At 40.0% G+C, this 21,995-nt stretch overlaps 2 protein-coding genes across 2 annotated transcripts in view; both read right to left on the reverse strand.

The window, feature by feature from the left end:
* The window catches only part of rasgef1ba (RasGEF domain family, member 1Ba), a 29,342-nt gene extending 17,306 nt beyond the window's left edge, over positions 1 to 12,036 (reverse strand). The window contains exons 1-4 of the mRNA XM_086169170.1: positions 11,810 to 12,036; positions 4,322 to 4,495; positions 3,521 to 3,643; positions 3,104 to 3,241 (exon numbers count right to left, since the gene is read on the reverse strand). Coding sequence (XP_086025296.1) covers positions 3,104 to 3,241; positions 3,521 to 3,643; positions 4,322 to 4,489 — 429 coding nt within the window. The 5' untranslated portion in view covers positions 4,490 to 4,495; positions 11,810 to 12,036. The remainder of the gene's footprint in view (positions 1 to 3,103; positions 3,242 to 3,520; positions 3,644 to 4,321; positions 4,496 to 11,809) is intronic.
* Positions 12,037 to 14,732: 2,696 nt separating this feature from the next.
* Positions 14,733 to 18,554, reverse strand: LOC147221540 (uncharacterized). Its single transcript, XM_086169452.1, has 4 exons — positions 18,422 to 18,554; positions 16,627 to 17,132; positions 16,363 to 16,501; positions 14,733 to 16,153 (listed from the first exon to the last, which is right to left on the reverse strand). Exons 1-4 carry the CDS (start codon positions 18,468 to 18,470, stop codon positions 15,708 to 15,710), a joined length of 1,140 nt encoding a protein of 379 aa, XP_086025578.1. The 5' UTR covers positions 18,471 to 18,554; the 3' UTR covers positions 14,733 to 15,707.
* Positions 18,555 to 21,995: the final 3,441 nt, after the last annotated feature.

Below are 21,995 nucleotides of genomic sequence, written 5' to 3' on the forward strand. Positions count from 1 at the left end.
AACTTAATAACAGGGTAATAAGTAGTAATATCACATATTCTCATTGATCCCGAGGGTGTCCTTTTCCCTCGTACATTATTCCTGGTCACGCTGGGTTCATCATGAGTCTGTGTGTGTGCATGTCAGGACAGAACACAGTGTTCCTGATTTATCTGTTAAAAGAGCTTCTTCTCCTTGGAGAAAGGTCAAGAGTCGAGTGAGTGAATGGCTGGCTTTCCCACAGCCGAGGTCAGAGGAGAAGAATTGAAAAAAAAAAAGGAGTTTGCGAAGGAAATATAAAAGTTGGAACTCTCGGCCCATCGAGGACAATCAGAGGTTTTAACTGAAGTTATTTTTTGAAAGAGTCAAAAATGATTGCAATTTAATTTCACTGCTGACATCTGAACCCCACCCGAATTTAATCACGATTCGGCCCAGAATCAAAAGTTCTCACCTAAACTGATATTGAAGGGAGGGACAAATAAGGCAAATAAAAATAAATGATGGTAGGCAATGATAGCCAATAATGTTAGGAAAAAATGAAAATTCAATTGAATAATATTATCTATAATAGCTGATAATATCAGAAAATCTGAAAAAATAAAATAAAAATGCTCTTAGTCATATTGTACACCTCGCGGTGCCACCTGGACACATCGTCAGTTGCGTCATTGGGTGTTTCGGGTCTTATGTTCACACACTCTCTTCTAGGCGACCCAGCTGGGTCATACAGTGACTTGACCAGGAACTCTGTTGAGCACGCCATTCCTTGCCTGTTCTGATCTTTCCCCAGCTGAAGAGACCTTGGTATCAGATGAGTTTTGGTAGACCAGGATATCTCTGGCTCCAGTCACATTAAACGCTTCCATAGACTGCTCAACGGGAGCTGCAGCGTGCTAGTCTGCCCGTAAAGGGTGATGCTGCTGAGACTCGGTGGGACGCCCAGCCACCTGCGCATTAAGTGGTTTACCTTACGTCCAAAGGTCTCCACAGTGGAAAGCGGAACTTCACAAACCAGAAAAGACCAGAGCAGCTGCGACAGGATTCCATGTTGGCACATTCATGCCTTGAATTTCCTGGGCAGTCCTTGGAAGAAAGTCACGTGCTGAAAACCTCACTGGTTGACTACAAGATGCAGCGTCCCTCAGGTCCCCAGTGAAGAAGTTCCCCGAGCTCTTAATTGTCTTCTCAGACAATATTGGAATTTTTGCATTTCGAAGAGAAAAGCGGAACTGGTTTGGCAGTTCTTAAAATTCAAAGAAATGACCATCATCTGGAAAGTGTGTCCAATTAATCAATGATAATTATCATTATCACAACAAGAAAATGGGGAAAAGGTTGAGACACAGACATGAAAAATGATGAAGATTACATAAAGTGGCCGAATGACATTCTGACACACACGCGCACACACACAAAAAGCATCAACCCCAGGGGTGTTTGGACACACTAGCAAAGCACAGGCACGTGCTTGATGTGTGTCTGTTGTCATTTTGTTAAATGGGCCGAGGTAGGAGTCGCCAAGGGAAGAGTCGCCCGAGCGACGCGGCAGGCAGCCGCCCGTTAAATTACTTCCTGTCGGCGGAATCGATCGTAACGATCACAGATATCTGAGGAGGGGTGTGTTTTTGCTGCAGTAGCAGAACCAGGAGACAAGTGTATGTTTGTGTACGTGTGTGCACATGTGTGTCCATATGTGTGCGTTTGTATTAAAATTACTTTACATGTGACAGGAGTTTTTTTCCCCCTCTGTATTTTTCTCACTTATTGAAAGAAAAAATATTTTTACTTTTTATTAATTTATTATTTTGGTTATTTAAATGTATCTCTACAACAAATGTGCTTTTTTCTAATGGTTTGTCACTTTCATTAATGATTTGGTGGTTGCTTAAGTGCTGTCACTGCAGGCTAAATGAGTGTGTGTGTGCGTGGGTGTGCGTGGGCGTTGTGTGACAGAAGTATTGACTGGTAGATTAAATGAGGATCAATACTTGTGGTCGTGGTATCAAGTCATGTGACACCTGTGTTAAAGATGGCTCAGGGTCTGGAAGGCAGGCCTTTGCCCTTTTTTCTCATTCTTTCCTATTTTTGTTGCATATTTTGCTCTTTTTTTTCCTGCTTATTTGTTAATTTATGAGATTAGCCTATTATTTCTTATTGTTTTGGTCTATTTTTTGGGGGGTAATTTTTTAAGTTATTTCAAAATTTTCTAAACATTTTCAGCCATATTTGAATAATTTCAATTGCCTTCCTGGGTGATTTTCCAATGTCTTTCAAGAGGTTTTCCTGCTAAATTCAAGTCAATTGTTACTTTCCCAAATAAAATTCAATATGTTTTTACTTCGTCCTAATCCCAGAATATCTTTAGGAGATTATCTATTTTGTATCGTGTTTTTTTTTTTGTTTTAGACCATTTTTTTTGCTGGGATTTTTTTTTAAGTTTAAAGAAATTTCCAAATTTTGACATTTCCCACTAAATTTGAATCATTTTACCCCCAATTGGATTCTTCCTTTCAGGTCACTTCAAGCCAATCTTTGATAATAATAGTTTCAGGACTGGATGACTAACAGTCAGGAAAGGAAAGTATAGTCCCTATGTCCGAGCATTAGACACTCATGCACACTTCTTTTGTTTCCCAGAGAGACCCCACCCCAAGGCGGGGGAAGCCCGCCGCTGCAGAAACAGATCAATAAACCCTTTGACAGATCCGATAATTCACTTCCTTGTCCTCAGAGTTGGACAATATGTTGGTCATTTCCATTTATAAACACATGTGTGTGTGTGTGTGTGTGTGTGTGTGTGTGTGTGTGTGTGTGTGTGTGTTTGTGTTTGTATATCAAGTAGTGTTGTGATAAACTGATCTCCCAATTTTTGGGAAAAAAAAAACATGCCAATGTCGTTCCACCAGAGTAGAAATTAAAATACAGAGATGAATCAAAATTTTGCCAAAAACTGCCCGAAATAAAAAAAAAAAGGAATTGTATATTTATAAACAAGATATTCAGAAAAAATAATTTAGATTGAAAATAAATCCTCTGAAATTTTCCCATGCAGTTTCTCAAGTAGTTATTTCATATTCTAATTCCTTATAAATGCCAAAAAGTGTCAGAAAGGCAAACAGACCTCATCGCCGCTGGCCAGCCGGTGTGTGAGCTCCTTCAGGCTCCTCATCATCCTCTCGTCCCTGAAGTCGTAGGGGAAGGTTTCCGTCCACTCGCTCAGCAGCTGCAGAACCTTGGGGGTGATTTTCCTGAGTCGCAGCTGAAAGGAGGGACAAAAAAAAAAACATGAATATAAAAATGTGACTTTGCATCTACAAGTACTTTGCCGACGTTAGCTTAGCACAATGAATGGTAGCCTATTGTAACTGTTAACCAGCTCGTCTTTCAGGGATTAACAGAAAGACCAAAATTATTAGCCCCCAATTTCTTTTTGGAAATGATCTGAAGAGCAAACTGGTGGAAATTCGGTTTAAATTAGCTAGAAAATCATCAAGCGCGGGAATATAACCAGACTGGGAAAGACACCCGGCGTTAGCACCTTGTCGGCCTGTGGCTCGCTGAGTCGCTGCGTCTCCACGCACAGCTGGCAAACTCTAGACATGAGTTCTGAGGGGTGGATAAAGAGTCGCGAGCTGAGGATGAAGGTGAAGATGTACGTTGTCTGCAGTAGGACAGAAGAACAAAAACACAAGATGCATCAGGTTAGCGAAAGCAAAGAGAAGGGAGGCCACCTTTTTTTTTCCTGAAATTACTTAATTTAGAGAGAAATCACCAAATGATTAAAATAATTCATCTGGTAAGATAAAATAAATTATCAAGAAAAATACCTAGGCACGTTTATAAAAAGTTTTACAAAATCAGCAATTAATTTAAAATAATGAATTAAAAAATCTGGAGTATTCACTTGAAAATTTGCAAAAATGTAGCTGAAAAAATACCAGGAAATGACATTACTATCTCGATACATACACAAAATAATGGAGAAACTCCCTTGAAAAGAAAGGAATTGATATAAAATGTGTCAAAAAAGATGAGATCTGCAAGTCTATAAACCTTAAAAATCAGAAATAAATTAATTAAAAGACCAATGATTAAATTAAAAAAATCTGTAGAAATCCTTGGAACGCGCCCAAAAAACAAATAAAGAAAAAAATCATCTACAAAAATAAAAGGTTAGGAGAATCTACTGACATCCACCTGAAAATTTGCAATAAATCAGCCAAAAAACAAAGTAAGAAGATAATTTGGAAAATAATACTTTTTGGAAACTTTTTGAGTACCCCTTGATCTGTAGGCCTCCACCTGAAATAAATAAGCAATAAAAGATGTCGGTACTGACGTCGGGGTAGTAGTCCACGGTGGGGACCAGGTGGTGAACCAGGGCCTCCAGGGATCCTGATACGAGGTTGTTGTCATGGTAATAGAGACCCGGGAAATCCTCCTCCTTGCTCTGGAACAGGTTCTTGTAGCCGCCCAGCTGGCCCGCCAGGGGCGGAGTCTGGGGCATGTTGTCCTGCGGCACAGAGGAGGAAGAGGAGGAGACGGTCAGTCTGGGGGTCAAATCTATCTGGAATGAGCGGCAGACACAAACTGGGAAGGAGGAGTGGAGGCTCTTCCTCCTCCTCTACATTCTCAATGTCTGAGTTCAGGCCTCTGGGTTTTGGCTGCTGGATCATTTGGATGTAAAATGAAAAAAAAAAGGGGGAGTTGCTTTGTTTTCTTATTTTAAAACACAAAAAGGAGACGGATCATTTAATGTCTGTCTGTATGTCTGTTGGTCTAGAAAAAAAGAAAAGGTTTTTCTGGGTCTGTTACCGCAAAATAAAAAAAATAAAAAATGTTGAATTAGCAAAAATATAACCTGAACATTAAAGGAAACTAGATAGAACAAAAAAAGAAAAGTGCAAAGTAGCAAAAAATAAAAATCTGCTACAAATGACCTGATTATTAATAATAATATCTGACTAATATCTGAAAAATCTACTAGAAATTCCCACAACACAGCTGGAATCTGCAAAGAAAGTCAAAAAAAAAAGAAGAAAAACTACCAGCCGACAATATGATCTCCAAGAAAATTTGCCTTAAAGAGAAGCTTAAAACTCTAAAGAAAAGGCACAAAACAATTACCGGAAAAGAAGAGTAAAAAATTGGTAAGACTTTACTGAAAAAAAGGAAAAAACAGAGTACAGAAGTACAAAAAAATACCAAAAATAAAACAAAAAGAAATTGCTGATATATCACATAAACCTACCAAAAAATTGTAGGAAATAACTTTAAAGATAGGAAAAAAAACACAAAAGAATTAACTAAAAATTAATTGAGTAAAAATTGGCAAGACATATCAATCAAAAAAACTGATAAAAATACAAAAAATTGCCAAAGGTAAAACAAAAAAATTCAGTGATCATTTGGGAAAATTTCACAGAAACTTTCTTGAATGTCAATGAATCCCACTCCAACTTTTGGAAGAAACAACCTCCCCCGATGCTAGAAAGCACCAATGATCAACAGGCAGGGGGGTTCAGTCCACCTGAGCCCCCACTACCGAGAAAAACCACAGCGAGGCACCACGACCTTTCACTATCAAAAAATAAATAGATAAACAAAATGACCTGTGGTTCTGTGGAGACAGAAAACCTCGGTGCAACAATGGGCTCTTTCAGAACAGAATGTCGACACAGACAACGGACAAAACATATAAATTAAAGTTGGAGAAAAGAAGAGCAAAAACACAAACTGCAGAGCCAGAAGGACGTTATGAAACTGTGTGTGCGTAAGGAAATGTGTATGTGGTAGAGGAAGTGACGAAACAATTTTGTTTACTTCTTAGAAAACTATCATGAAACTACCTTTACAAAAAATATATAAGCATGACCTAGGTAGGAATAGAAAAATAGTTATCATAAAACCTGCCATAAAAACACCAAAACCTTTAAGGGTAGCTGACCAAAAAAACCAAAGTGAAATTATTTATTTGAGGTGCCAAAAAAAATGTATAAAAAAATGCAAATATGAAATAAGAGAAGGATTTTATTTGATTATGATATTCCATCAATAAATAATACAAAGCAATTGATTAAAATGTTTTTAAAAAAGTTACTCAAGTGGGCTGAGCCCTCAAATGTAGCTTTAAAAAAAAAAAAAAAATCAAACACTCACAGCCTCCTGACCTTTGACCTTGACACTTGCTGAATACCGCTGAAGACCCCATCAGGCCTATCGCAGGCAAAAACAAAGGGGCTTTTCCCCCCACTGTGGGGGTAAACAGGGAGGTTGGAGGGGCAACTACCCCCATCCCTGCACCGATACCCCACCTACCCCTAATGCCCCTGCCACCCCCGACATCCTCCAACCCGATAATGTGACGCCTGCCAAGTCAGGGAGCCTCAAGCAGAGATGGATAAGAGGAAGCACCTGCACACACACACAGACAGACAGTGGTTTTCCAGTTGCGTCACACAGCTGGAGTGTAAAAATACACGGTTTGTACTGCTTCCCCCTGAGAAGGGCAGGATTGTTTTGTTTATCAAAATAAATGGAGGAAAATTTAAATTGAAACAAGCAACCAAATGTTTAAACATGGATCATGTGATCAGACCATCGATGGTCACACACTGGGGGACCTCCGGGGAATACAAAAACCACACGTCTGGCCACGTGCACGTGCACGCACGCTCACGGCGGCCATTATTCAGCCAGACGGCGAGGTCAATTCTATGACAAAGAGGGGGCGAGGGGGGGGCGGAGCTTGTGGACGGAGGAAGGGGAGAAGGAAGTTTTTTGTGTTTGAGAATAAAATCAGGGGGTACCACAAATAAAAGGGAAATATAAACCATTATTATATACTTTATTTAAAGAAAATGTAAAAGTGAAAAGTGTTATTTTAATGCTGGAAAATTCTTTTCAGGTATCCACCAGGGATCCAGCCGTGGTGTTCGCTGCATTTTTCACCCATAATTATACATGAAATAATTATATTATTGATATAAAATCAATAATATTGATTTCTTCTTCCAGACTGAGAAAAATAGTGGTATGTTGGTAAATTAAAAATAAATGACACTGCATGTGGTTTACTCCACATGAGGACCAAACATAAAAATCAGCGTGAACAGATTTCACAATAAATAGAGAGCAGGACATTTGCCGTAAAAGTCTCGTGTTTTTCCCCGGTGTCGTCTTATTTGGGTTTTTTTTTCTCCGAGAGCAGAGACAGAGCCCCGTTGTTCCACCAGCAGCAGGTGATTCTGGGCTGAGAACCGCAGTCCTTCTCAGTTCCCAGCTGGGACCTCTTTCCTCTCTGCCTGCAGGGGTGTATGTGTGTATGTGTGTGTGTGTGTGTGTGTGTGTGTGTGAGACTGTGTGTGTGTTGGGGTCAGACTGCTGTGGTTCGGCTGTGACCCCGGATAAAAAGTACAGGGCGGGAAATAAACCGGAAAAAAAAATAGTTATAAAATTATTTTTTTAAACTGAAATGAAAATTGATTAAAAATAATCTAAAATAATGGCATGGAATATCAACAAAATCAAAATTAAAAAGCTAAAATGAGTAAAATAAAAATCAAATAAAATAAATGTAACCAAAAATGATAAAAAAATAAAATTTGCAAAAAAGGTAAAAAAATAAATGAATGAAATTCTATTTTTTTTGAAGGACAGACAACCCCAGTTTTGTTGTGACTTTAATTATTACAAAAAAGACTGTAAAAAATATTTGAAACTTGTTGAAAATTTAGTAAAAAATAACAAATAAAAAATCAGCACTAATCACATCCCTGGGTGGCTGAATGGGGAAAAAAAGGTAAAAAACAATAATTGATAAATTTTATAACTATAATAATATATCTACAAACACTTCCTTGGGGTCATGACCACAGTGCCCTGACGTCGATGACTCAACTGAGTTCTAGCACCCACACGGCAAATACACACTTACGCAAAAATAAACACACACACTCAAAATTACTCCAGTAGCCTTGATATCACTGAGGTTTTTCATTGTAATTGGATCAGAGTGTAAAACCAGCAGAGCCTGTCTTCACACACACACACACACACACACACACACACACACACACACACACACACACACACACACACACACACACACACACACACACACACACACACACACACACTCACACACTGGTGCGCACGCACAGCAGCTGCAACATAATCCCAAAAACAAAGATGTTTACAAGCGGCGACACATGAGACTCATGATTTACATTTGGCCTCCAGGTGCCATGTGACGTTACTGGGGGAGTAGAAGGGATGGAAGGGAGGTTGGGGGTCTGGGGGTTCTGAGGGGGTGTTGGCAGGTTGCGGGCGGCAGCTGAAGGTAAACAAACAAAATGCCACAGCTCGCCTCCCCCCTGTTTCGGGGGACGGGGGTGTTGATGTTGGATGGATGGTTTTAATTATAGGCTCAGTGTGTGTGGGTGTGTCTTTGTGTGCGTGTGAGTGTGTTTGTGTGTGCATGTGTGCACGCGCATGTGAAGCCATCTGTCTCCAATGTGTGAGAATTTTAACACTGGAGTTGTGTTTTACTGTTAAAAAAATATATTAACCTCTTTTTTTTTTTTGTTAAAACCAAAAACTAATTGTTTCTTTTTTTGGCATTGACAAATTTATCACCAGCAACTTCCTGTGACTATCAAAATAAGGTGCTGGTACAGGAAATGTACGGTATAGCAGCAGTGGAAATGCCTTTGAAAAATCAGCAGCAGACAATTAGCAGAGAAATTAATAAAATTAAATATCAATATAAAAAATATATCCTGACAGATAAAATGAAAAATAAATTTAAAAAGTTGAAGGGGAATTTCAAGAATGAGTGAGAGTTTACAGCAAAAAGGACAAGAAAATTGAAATAAATAGATTATTAAGATAATTAAAACTATAATGTTTATTATAATACAAAGTTAATAATTGGGTTCTTTTATGGAAGAAATGCTATAAAGAAATACTAATACAAACAAAAAAAATACTAACAAAACACCTTAGTCATTTTTTTTGTGGGCGGTGTCAGCAGGGTGGCGGAAGACAAAGATTCACTGGAAGGCTTAACAATTCAACTCACGTGATTTATTTTGAGACGCACAACTCCGTTACTCCTTTGCAGCGCATTGTGCAGTGTCACAGCTCAAGGTTGTGACTTTTTCTACTGTTCACACATGGGAGGATAGGTATGGGTATGACCATAGGACAAAAAAAGGATGTCATTTTGACGGATTTGAGAACATTTTTGTTATTTCTGTTTTATCTTTGGGGTAATTCCTAAAGACATCACTGAAAGAAAAGAAACACTGAAAGTTCCCATTTCAATCACTATGGGAAAATAAACGGATTAATTCCTTGAAAATAATTATAACATTGAGACATTTCCAGATACAATCTTCTGAAACTTATAGCTAATTAAATTCTCTGTCAAATAAACAAGAATTTAAGAAGAAATTGGAAGAGAATGACTGAGAGATGCCAAAAAAAATCCTCCAAATTCTTGAATATTTTGCTCTTGATTTTATCATTTGTGTTCTATTTCATTCTTTTTATATAGCTTTTTATTTATTCAAAATATCAGTTTATTCATTTATCTCATTTTTTTTCCACATTGTACTCTTAATTTTATATATTATTTTTCTCCATTATATTTTGTATCATATCTTCCAACTCATTTCTTCCCCAGCTCTATGGCAACCCCGGGGAAAAAAACAACAAAAAAACAAACAAACATTGGAGGAGTCAAAGCAGGCGGAGCAGAGATTTGTGATGCAATAAAAAAAAAAAAAAAAAAGCAAGAGACGGAAGAAGAAGGTTTGATTCAGCTGAAAAGGAGGAGGACACATGGTCCCGCAGTAAATCAACGGCCCACCCTCATCCTCCCCCTCCTGGACAAACAGTTTGAAAGGCTGGAGGAATCTCACTCGTCCGTCGCCACAGGAAATGAGGGTGAGAGACAGTGGAGTCGCTGCTCAGCAGGTGAGCGGTAGTGTGTGTGTGTGTGTGTGTGTGTGTGTGTGTGTGTGTGTGTGCGTGTGCGTGTGCCCAAGCCAATCCTCTCCGCTAGTCTATGATACTCAAAACATCGCAGAAACTAAAAATAGACCAAATTAACAGCATTTATAGGAAAAACACGCCAGATATGTTGTCACATGATGCAACGTCTCTAGAAGAATCAAAATCGATTTGTCGGCCATTTCCCCCGCTGACTCTCTGACATATTTGAGATGATGAGACAAGATGTACTTTAATGATCCCGTGCTTGAGAAATTGTTTAGCAGCACCAGTAAGGACAAGACAGTGACAAGCTACAAATACAAGTAAAAAATTAATTGTCCGAAAGTCGTTTCAAGAACTCGCCAATCTGAACATGGTTTTCAGATCAGGTGAAAAACCACTACTGTTGGATACAAGTCGCAATTTCGGAGTCTGTCTAGAAGTTAGCTCAAAGTGCTACTTGTCAATGACAAAAAAAAAAAAAACAACTTTAGACACCGTTAGCACATTTTAATGGCAATATCCTCTATGCATGAAGTTGGCTTGGCCAACGCCAAGCGTCAACAACAATAGCCACTATCGCCCATTCTGGAAACTATCCCCGAAACCAACAGATGGAATAAGGGGACACTGTGGGTGTCTGTGGCAACCAGGTGTCAGTGTCTCTTAGGTGACGATGGACCGAAGATTCAATCAGTTTGTATCTACAGACGCTGTGTGGATGCTGCTGTCTGGTTTGATATAAACTTTGATCAAAACACGAGGTCTTCACAATGGCCAGCCAATGAAAGGATTCGAACACTATGATCTCTATAGTTCTTTTTGCTTTGATGTCCAATGCCGTTCGATTGACATCTTGACCTGAATGACAAACTATGATCAAACTCCAAGTTCATCGGCTTCTGGGGAAAAACCTCAAATGTCTTTGAGTTTCGGGATGAAACTCAACAAAAAACTCCCTCCAACATACACGCAGACACACACAGGCATGCGCTATCACTACAAAAAACCCTTGACCTCGAATGCACCCCGATTTCATCAAATCACCCGTAAATTCAAGGAAAGGATAGAATAGAAGAAGAAAGCGAAGGAGATGACGGGAGTCCCTGAGAGGAGTAACCGGATTAACATGGTGGTGGGGGGAATCCTCTTAGCCAGAAGGTGGGTGGGGGGTTAAAAATAGCCAGGACTGATTTAAAGAAACCAAACACAAAACATGAAGGGATACCTGCAGGGGGAGGAGGGGTTCGATGGAAGGGAAAGAAAACGAAAACAAAATAAGCAAGGGTGTCTGGGGATTTCCGACAAATCAGGGGGCGGCTTCCAAAAAAGAAGTAAAATTCAGCTCCATTGGGGGGTTTTTGTTTATATGAATTTTTTTTTTTAAACGCAAACTGATGTTAAAAACACATTTCCATCGGAAATATCTCCTCAATGTTAAAAATTTTAATTGTTGGAAGTCGACTTGACGTTAGATAAAATTACATAACACCGCCTGACATGAATCTGACGTCTTCGCGACATCTAAAAATACAACGGCGTCCTGAAGCTGCCACGTTAAACTGACGTTCGTTAGTTTCGGGGTTCCGGTAAGAGTCCCTGCTAAAATAAAAATAAATAAATAAAAAAAACTTGGTTAATAAACGACGTGTTATTAGTGAAATGATCACGTGATTTATTGATCAAATAAATAATTATCAAAATAAACAGAGTACCGGCGTTTAACTGAAAATAAAAAACAAACAAACAAACAAACAAACAAACAAGGTGCGCAAATAGCATCGCGAGAATCTCCGAGAATCTCCATCAGTTGAGACCGCACGCTCACCTGCACGCGAGGGAACCCACGCGCGAGCCCCCCGGTCGTGTCTTCTGATCCCGGAGAGGAAAGAAATAACCGCCGTTTCTTCTTTCAACTACCTCCTCTTCTTCTAAAACTTATAGAAGTCCCGAGAGGTTCCGCGGTCCGCTGGCGGCTCCGGCGGTTCGAGAAGCCGCATGAATGAACAGGAGGGTCCGGATGCTGTGTCCGCGACGACGTTAGGTTACGGCCGAAGTCCGCTAGCGTTCTGAGGCGAGGGGGGCGCGGCGCGGTAGTATTTTCAGGTGGGCGGGGCTTGTACGGGAAAGGGGGGCGAGGTGTCCAATCAGAGTAGAGCGCCTCGGCCAATCCCCTCCCTCGGATTCCCCGCCTCCTGCCTTCATCTCTCCCTTTACAGCCGCTTCGACTCCCCCGCACTTTGACGGCCCGAATGAAAATAAATAGATGAAAAAAAAAAAAAAAAGTCACGCATTACTCATTTTAGTTATATGTAGTTAATTTCATCTGTTTAGTTTAATCAGGTTGATTTGTCGGGAAATTGAATGATTTGTTAATTTGCTCAATGATTTTTGAGTCTAATTAATTGACAGCTGTACATCGTCCCCTCTTTTACTATTAAAACACACCAACTGATCTATAATCCGTTCATTTTCCCGGGGTTTTCGTCATCCGGTTTTAATCATTTTTACATTTCAAGAGTCTTTTTCTTTTTTTTTTTTTTATTTTATTTTATTTTATTTTATTTTATTTTAAGAATTAGAATGAATTAATACATAACAAATAAATTGAATAATTTTATCGACACACTTTTTTCATAGGCGCTTTTGTGAAAACTCAAGGACACTTTTTGTAGTGAATAAAAACAACACACATGAAACAGCAATGGATAAAATGCAGTGAACAGATTATAATCACAACTCAAGATACGTCTATTTAAAGTGGCCTCTTCCACTGAGCACTAACCACTCTGTCGATGTTATTTTTTATTTTTGCCATATTTTCACTTTTATTTTCTTTTAAATATTTTGTGTATATGTACATCTCTGTACAGTGTAGAATGTGAACATATTATTATCTATTATTATTATTATCATAATGTAAGAGCATGTGGCTTTAATTGTTACAAAATGTGAACATTTTCTGTAGAAATAGAAAATGAAAGACAGATATGGAGAGTAGGCAGGTTGGAACAGGTAGGTTTTGAGTCTGGGTTTGTTTTACAATGTGTGTGCGTGTATATGTGTGTGTGTGTGTGTGTGTGTGTGTGTGTGTGTGTGTGTGTGTGTGTGTCCGAGTGACCCAACCTTGGCACACACTCACAGAAACTTGCCAAAAAAAATATTTTGTCTAAACTCGAATTAGCATTCTTGTTTAATCTGTGAGTTGCAGGGTTGTTGTTTTTTTTGTTTGTTTGTTTGTTTTTTTGCTGTTTTTAAACTTGATTCCATTTTGAAGATTTTAAAGAGAGGTCAAATCATTTTTATTAAATACATTTTATAAATGTGTCATTAGCAATTTTTATTTTCTAATGGGGGGGGTTGGAGGGAGCAGGAATTTTAGATTATTTTTATTTATTTTTGTTAGCATTTTAAAGTGATCACTTAATATTTTACAGGACTTCTTGCTTTCAATTTTAAAGTCTTGCAAAATTCCACCGGATTAGAATGTGAATACTTGCCTTCGTCTGTGGAAATACCTCTCAGTCATCCAGGTCATGGTGAATTCTTGTCGAAAGATTCTTGTCATGGACAAGAAGATTTCAACAAGAATTCTTGCCTTTCTTTAGATGTTATTTTTTATTTGAGAGTGATTTTTTTTCTTGTATTTGGAGAAAATCTGGAGAATTATCAGTGTTTCTTCCGTAATTTGACATAATATGTGATCTGTCTGTCAGAATAATAAGCAGTGGTAAAATAACAGCAAGTCAACCAAATCTCATCATCCTTCGGGGCTATGATGTAATCTGGGATTAACGCCCCTAATCCATCTGATGTCTGGTCGCAGAGCGTGGACATCACCTTACGCTCCACGACACCTGACGGGGAAATTCAAGGGTTTTCCACTGAAAAGAAAGGGGGGTGGATCCTACGAGGGATTTTCCTTTTTTTTTCTTCAACACATCACTTTCATTTCCTGAATATTTCCCCAGAACCTGAATGCTATTCAGTTTGTCACTTCTTTGTGAAATTCTTGGAAACGGCCTTGTAACAAGTGAAAAATGCATCTATCAACTCTCGGGTCTGCGGTTTGAGAGAAACTGATGAAAAGAGGAAGAAAAAAGTCATTTAAAAAAAACAAGTGGAATTTGACGTTAATTCCATGACGTGAAGTCAACGTTCCACTTCTTGTCACAGAAAACTTAACAACACAGGAAATCATTCATACTCTATTGCTACAAATAAAAAAAAATCCTCAAAATATTTTTGGTTACTGATTTAAATAAAACAAAAAAATGATTTCAAGGGTATTTTGGAAAAAGAATTCCCCATTTACTGCCACACTAAGGTAGCTAGCCAACATCCATGTTCTCAACATGACAAAAACTTGACTTTTTGTTCTAAAAGTTCACATTTTTAAACAGAAATGTTAATTTAATCCTTGATTTTACATTTTTTAACTACCAGCTTCCTCTTTTGAATGCTGTGCAGATAATAATCTTCACTTATTGACAATGTGAGGCTTTATACCATTTGAATTTGATGCTTTTTATTCTCCTTTTATGATTGCAGCTGTAAAATGTTATTTTTCAAAACAAACCTTTTTTTCATGTACTTTCTTACAGATTTAATGTAGTTTTTCTTATATTTCTTTTAATTTGACTGTTGTGCTCTTCTGACTTCCTGAATATGAAATAGCTGGAATTGCAAAATTTGTATTTTTTAAAATGTAATAATCAAAAAGAAACACACACACAAGCAAAGCCTTGGAACTGGTTGGAATCAGTGAATATTTTAATTTATCTATAAAACACATCACAAGCTATGAGTCCAGTGTGCTCCATGTCAGAGGGATTCCCCTCCCTGGGACGGAATCAAGCTGTCAAACCGTTGCTGTTTCGGTTCTGGCCGCTACCAGTGGCTCCATTCTTTGGTCCTGACCTGAGTTCCTCTTCTTCTATTTGGTTCTTTTTCCATTACTTATTATATATACATAAATATATATTTGTTTTACTTGAAGTGCCAGGTGGAGAACACCATGACCTTGCAAGTCTGATAAATCTGTACCCCGTTTGTCGCGGCAAGCCAGATGTTTATCAGGCCAGGTTGCTCGCAAGAAGGCGATGTGAAAAATCTCTTGGGATTATTTTTGTCCAGCTTCTTTGGAGATTGAATGGATCTCAGGCCTCAATCCAGGTTTACTTTAGGTTTGATTTCTTGTACATTTTGATCAATTATTATCTTAGATTCCTTTTTCAAACTTCTGAGGTTCAATTCTTCTCCGGTCCACGTCGTTGCCACTTCAATTATAATCATTTCCAACTTCACGGCTGAATTCTTCTGTCTTGTTTTGTGCCTCATTTCCAGCTAATTTATTCCGAACATGAGAGATATTTTCCTACTGAATTTTGCTCATTGTGAATTTTAAGAAAATTTTCCTTGTTTTTTTCCAGTAGATGTTTTGGAAACCTTTTCACCAAATATCCTCTGACTTTCCTAGTTAATCAAGTTGCAATCAGTGAGTGGGTCTTGCTGTTTGACTGAATGATGATGGAAGTGAAATGCACATCAAGAGACCTGCTGCCATTCTGGTCTCTTGATGTCCATGTGGGACATTGTCGCTGACTTCTGGGTGAGCTCTAGACATCTTCACATTGCTTGATGTGCACCTCACCCGGAGGTCCTTTGAAATAAAATCTTGGCATGAATCCCGGGCAGCTGATGTTCCATTACCCCGGAATCCTGGATTATTTGTCTGGGTACAGTGTCACGCGTGGTTCGGTCCGCTCGCCGCCACAGTGACACCCCCGCTCCCTGGCCAGACTCATGAGGAGCTCCAGTACCCGGATTTCGTGCTCCATGCGCGCTTTCTCCCGCCGCTCTTCCCGCTCGGCCGCCTCCCTCTGCCGCCGCTCTTCGCGGTGCAGCCACTGGGCGAGCAGCTCCTGGTGCCAGCGGGCCTGGTCCTGCCTCTGGGCCTCCAGCTGCACCAGCAGGCTGCGGCTCTCTGACACCAGCTGCTGGAAGCACTGCGACAGGTGACGCAGGACCGGCTCTAGGTGGGGCGGGTCAGCGGGCGCGGTGTGAGGGGCGAGGGGCGGGGGCCGGGGTTCGGGGAGAGGAGGTGGCGGGGCGGCGGGCGGCGGGAGGACGTGCGGGGACGGAGTGCTGAGGCTGTTTTCCACCGGGGAGCCTGAGATACGGAAATTACAAAGAACTTCAGAGATTAAACTAACCGGCTACAACAAAATGGGAGTAGTTTCTAAAATATGTTTCACTTATAAAGACTTACAAACTGGTCAGATATTGATCAAATTCTGATAAATATGTGATAGCGGTGGATAAAAATCCCCGACGGGAGCATTATCCACACCCTTCGAGGATAATAAATATGTTACACACCAGGGCATTGAGGATGGACGGATGACTCCAGATGAGCGTCATGGCGTCTGTCCCGGGGCGCCGGCGGGAACCCCGTGTCACTAAACTCAAACTCGTCAGTGGAGTCCTCTCTGTTCTCCAGCTTCACCTCTGAGTATGGCTGCAAAAACACAAAAACACACGTGGATTTTGGCTCATTTCTTGCTAGTTTTTGTTTTTTGGATAATTTCCTGAAGATTAGAAACAAAGCTCTTATGTTTCAGAGCCTCAGCCTCCGAGCTCTACCTCGGAGTCCACCTGCCACGGCTGTCGGCCACCCTTCTCCTCGGAGGAGCGAACGTGTCTGCCGTTCAGCACCAGGGGGCCGAAATGATGATCCCCGAGCGACGCGTCCGAGTTCAAACCCGGCAAATCGATGGAGCTCAGGCCGTGACTCGCCACCCTGTCCGTGGAAATGAGGTACGGCTCCCCCTCCTCCCCTGCCGACCTCCTCCCCAGCACGGCGTCCATCTCCTCGAAGTACTTGAAGGTGCACAGTTGGGCGCTGTCCACGCTCCGCTGCAGCTTAGCCCTCACGTAGTTAGCCTTCAGTGTCTTAACGCGGAGGCGGCACTGGTGTGGACTTCGGGAGAAGCCCATCTCGCTCATGCGGGACGAGAGGTGCTTGAAGACGTGACGGTTACGGAGGTTCTCCGCCAGGCTCTTTTGAATGCGTTCATCGCTCCAGGCACAGAGGAGCACCTGAGTTTCCTCGACTGTCCAGTTGACAGAGCGCTCTGCCTCCCGTTTCCCTGCGAAGACATCACCGAGTTCAGTCAGAAAACCCACAGCCGTGCAAACTGAACAGATTAGAATTCATAATAAAAAAAATAATGATGATAATAATAATAACGAGTATGGCAGGAAACTCTTCAAGTAGTGCTATTATACTACTTGCCCAACCAAGATTATCAGGGCTTAGATGTTTGTTTAGTTTCACATGTTGATATCAATGCAAAGAGCAAGCGAGAGTGACAGCTGACCCTGACTCAGCCGCTGCGGTCACGCGGCAAACCCAAGCGATGCCACAGTTCTGCAAACGGATTGCGCAGACTGTTAGGGATAAAAATAAAATAAATAAATAAAAGCCGGGATTCAACGTTATGTCTCATTTCTCGCTAGAAACAGTGAGAAGAAAAAAAAAACCCGGAGCGAGTTAAGTTATGTAAGAGGAAGTTTACGATTGCAACTGGAGGCTGGTGTCCAATTGCGTGCAGCCAGGATGCACAGGCACAGGCCGTACACGGTGTGTCTGTGTAATTATAACATCCTTGTTTATTTTGTCTATTCTTAACATTAACATTGCAAAGACCTCAGTGACTTTAGGGCGGTGACCTGAGTCGCACCCTAACAATTGACAGCAAAAAAGGAATAGAAAGAACCTGCTCCATCCAAAACAACACATATCGTAGATTAGTCGCAGTATAATATAGAAAATATGAAAAGTGATAAAACTTCCAGCAAGCCACCTTAAACTACAGAACCTTGGGCTAGCATCGATGACCAATACAATACTACATGTCTTGTGCTTGGAATCATTAGTTACAGCTAAATAACTTTCAGGTTAAAGACGACCAAATTGGTTCTTACTGTTGCTATGGTTCAATTATCATATTTCCAAGAATCAACATAAAACGAATATAAACTTATAAACGCATTATCTCAACGCGGTAGTATGACTAATAGGGACTGCAGCATAGCATCGACCGGTGGCTCGTTTATCAACACAGCAAGCTAATGATTCATATGAGGCAACGGGTAACAAGTTAGCCAGCGAGCTTACGCCTATTTGTGCCTTTTGTGGCCTATGTGTCTTCGTATAGCTCACACAATAACGACAAACTGCGGGAGAGAATTAAACCGCGTTCAACAGCCGTGAATTAAACTGGACTTGGTTCTTTTACAGCCCGGCTAGTAGCGTTAGCAGCCAACAACTAGCCGCAATAGCAGCGAGCTGCTATACTTTAGCCTTGCTAGCTAGCTGTCTGACTTTCCGGTTCCAGCACAAATAAGACACATTAGGGGCTAGAGAGACTCTTACTTTTTGTCGTCGAGACGGAGTTGTTGGAGTTGACGGTCGAGGGATTCATCCTGACGAGCTGCGGTAAATGTAAACAATAAGCACACCAACCGGCCGTCCTCTCTTCCGGGTTGATGGACTCGGGCTCTGACGTCACCGCGTCGGATTTTCAAACGGTCTTCGAAATGTTAAGTTTCCGTATAAATTCGACCATGGAAAAACATATATTCCCCCAAATTAAATATATAGGAGACAAATAAATAAATATTTCAGAGCGTATTATACTTTAAAATCTACAGGTTCTGAAAACGTCTGGAGTGATATTTCTCAAAATTAAATAATTCTTCTACAGATACAGTCAGGCCGAGAAATATTTGGACGGTGACACAGACTTCATGATTTGGGCTCTGCGTGCCCCCACATTGGATTTGAAATAAAACAACTACAACAGAATTGAAGGGCAGACTTTAAGGTTAAATTCAAGGGTCTGAACAAAAATAATCATGTAGGAATTGTAGCTATTTTTATACAAACGCCCCTCATTTCAGCATCTCAAAAGTAATTGGACAAATAAACATAATCCTAATTAAAATGTTCCTTTTCAATATTTTGTTGAGAATCTTTTGCAGGCAACGACTGCCTGAAGTCTGGAACCCATGGGCATCATCAAACGCTGGGTTTCCTCCTTTATGATGCTTTGCCAGGCTTTTACTGCAGCTGTCTTCAGTTGTTGCATGTTTGTGAGTCTTTCTGCCTTAAGTTTTGTCTTGAGCAAATGAAACGCATGCTATATTGGGTTGAGATCTGGTGACTGACTTGGCCATCGCAGAATATTCCACTTTGCTTTAAAAAAACCCTGGATTGATTTTGCAGTATGTTTTGGATCATTGTCCATCTGTACTGTGAGGTGCCATGCAACCAACTTTAGCGAAATCTGAGCGGAAAATATATCGCTATACACTTCACAATTCATCCGGATGTTTCTGTCTTTTGTCACATCATCAATAAACACAACTAACCACGTGCCATTGGAAGCCATGCATGCCCTTGCCATCACACTGCCTCCTCCATGTTTTACAGAAGATGTGGTGTGCTTTGGATCATAAGCTCTACCAATTCTTCTCCAAACTTTCTTCTTCCCATCATTCTGGTACAGGTTGATCTTAATCTCATCTGTCCAAAGAATTCTGTCCCAGAACTGGGCTTCTTCAGGTGTTTATTGGCAAAGTCAATTTTGTCCTTTCAATTTTTGAGGTTTGCACCTTGTGGCGAATCCTTTGTATTTCCTCTCATCTTTATGGTAGACTTAGATACTTATACACCTACTTCCTGGAGCGTGTTCTTCACTTGAGTGGATGTTATGAAGGGGTTTTTCTTCACCGTGGAAGGATTTTGCGATCACCCATCACTGGCCTTTTTGAGTTCTCAAGCTCACCAGTGCACTCTTTTTTTTTTTTCTCAGAACGTACCAATCTGTTGATTTGGCCACTTCTAACATTTCTGCTATCTCTGATGGATTTTTTTCATCCTCAGGATGGTCTGCTTCGCCTCCACTGAGAGCTCCTTTGACCGCATGTTGTGTGTTCATTGCTTCCAAATGCAAACGCCACACCTGGAATCAACTCCTGAGCTTTTAACTGTTTAATTGATGACAAGTTATTGAGGGAAGAGCCCATGCAGCCTTGTTATTTTTTTCTCAACCTTCTGAGTCAATTGTCTGCATTTAAGCCCATGTAGATATAATTGTATCCTGAACGCAAACAGCTAAAATAACAAAACCTGTGTCACTGTCCAAATATTTCCGGGACTAACTGTACATGAAAATATAACAGTTAAAAATCTTGTTTTTCTCAACCAATGCTCTTCATTACTTTCTAATTCACACATGATTTTTTTTTCCATACAATTAAAAATCACTTCTGTGATGATATTGAAATTTTCCTCCAAATGAAAAAATAAAAACAAAGACCTTTATATTATCAACAACAAGCCTTAGATTTATCTCTAAAATTTGCAGAACACTTTAATTTCAAAGATTTTGATGAATTATTATTATTACGTAAGAGAACTGAAAGCAATGACTGGAGGAAGTATCTCTTGCAGCGCTGCTTATTTCTCATTTCTCATCGTGAAACCAAGACTATGTGTGGTTCCATTGCTGCAATGAAACTGTTAGCGACCGCCTGACCCCAGCCTCGCCCCCGTCCAGTCACATTGACATGACATCCCACGAGAGAATGACGACAAGTATATTTGTGATTTTCCCGAGGCAAAGATATACTTCCCTTTTGTGGCCTTTATTTAGATCGATTCAAAATCTCTGCTTCTCAGCGTGACGCTGATGATTTGTTGGAATCTTTTTTTTTTTTTACATGGGGACTGTAAAAAAAAAAACAAGCTTTGCCATCATTTGTAGTTTGTTAAAATACGTCACAAAAAAGCTCTAAATGTTGTTTCAGTTACTGTTTTTGAGCAACGTGTGTTTTACTGCATTTTTTCAACTTTGAATTATGTAAAATCAGCAACGACAACGAACACAGATATTTTAGATTCTCTGGATTTTCCAGCACCTGATACAAAGAACACCTCTCGAACCATCGGCCTCCGAGATTTCATTGCTTCACATCAACTTTTCGGCTCTCCTGGTCTCTCATTCGGGGTAATTTTTCAATTTTTTTCATTCACACATCTCTTCGGTGCATTAACTAAAAGGACTTTTTAGATATATCATCATTATTATTCATTCTAACATAATCGTCATCATTTGCCTCAATCACAATAGCAAAAAAACAGGAACGTTAAGAACAACAGCTTCATAATCAGCATCATAAGCATCATCACTGTCAGCAGCAGAAGCAGCAGTCGTTTCATCATCAATGTCATCGTCATCATCCGCACATATCTTCGGTGCTTTAATTAAAACCACTTTCTAGATGTATTTATCATTATTATTATTTATCCTAACATCAACATCATCAATCATAGCGTCACCATCATCATCGTCATTCACCTCAATCACAATAACAAAGCAACAGCAACATCAAGAACATCGTCATAATCATCATCATCATCATCATCATCATCATCATCGTCTACATGATCTTCATCATCCACACATTTCTTCCATGCTTTAATTAAAAGCAGTTTTTAGATATATTTATCATTATTATTATTTATCCTAACATCATCATTATCATTGACCTCAATCACAATCACAATAACAAAAGAACAGCAACATCGAGAACATCATCTTCATAATCAGCATTATCATCTTCATCATCCACATGTTTCCTAGGTGCTTTAATTAAAAACACTTTAGATATATGTATTATTATTACTGTTAACCCAACATCATCATCATCCTCGCAGGGACACATATGGAGACCTCCTCTTATTTACTCTTATAGATGACTTTGAGTCTTCAACCAACCTGCTGACTACTCTCTCAAGCAGGAGAACCGGGAGAACCCACACAGAGAACCCCGGCAGGAGCAGGAGAACATGGGGAATAAAAATGAAAATGACAAGATGAGTGTCTTAAAATGAAGCCGGTGGGATTTTGAACAACTGTGATGCAGAACCCAGGTGTAACTGG

The sequence above is a fragment of the Fistularia commersonii genome, chromosome 22 (genome assembly GCF_037954325.1).
Source record: "Fistularia commersonii isolate RoL2024-O1a breed Wild chromosome 22, RoL_Fcom_v1.0, whole genome shotgun sequence".
NCBI classification, from domain to species: Eukaryota; Metazoa; Chordata; class Actinopteri; order Syngnathiformes; family Fistulariidae; genus Fistularia; species Fistularia commersonii.

What these genes read in the sequence shown, in the direction of transcription:
- LOC147221540 (XM_086169452.1), bottom strand. Translation starts at nt 18,470, where the DNA reads ATGAATCCCTCGACCGTCAACTCCAACAACTCCGTCTCGACGACAAAA. An exon ending in CTCCGTCTCGACGACAAAAA is followed by an intron (nt 17,133 to 18,421) that starts GTAAGAGTCTCT and finishes ATGTCTTCGCAG; the next exon opens with GGAAACGGGAGGCAGAGCGC. An exon ending in CGTCCATCCTCAATGCCCTG is followed by an intron (nt 16,154 to 16,362) that starts GTGTGTAACATA and finishes TCCGTATCTCAG; the next exon opens with GCTCCCCGGTGGAAAACAGC.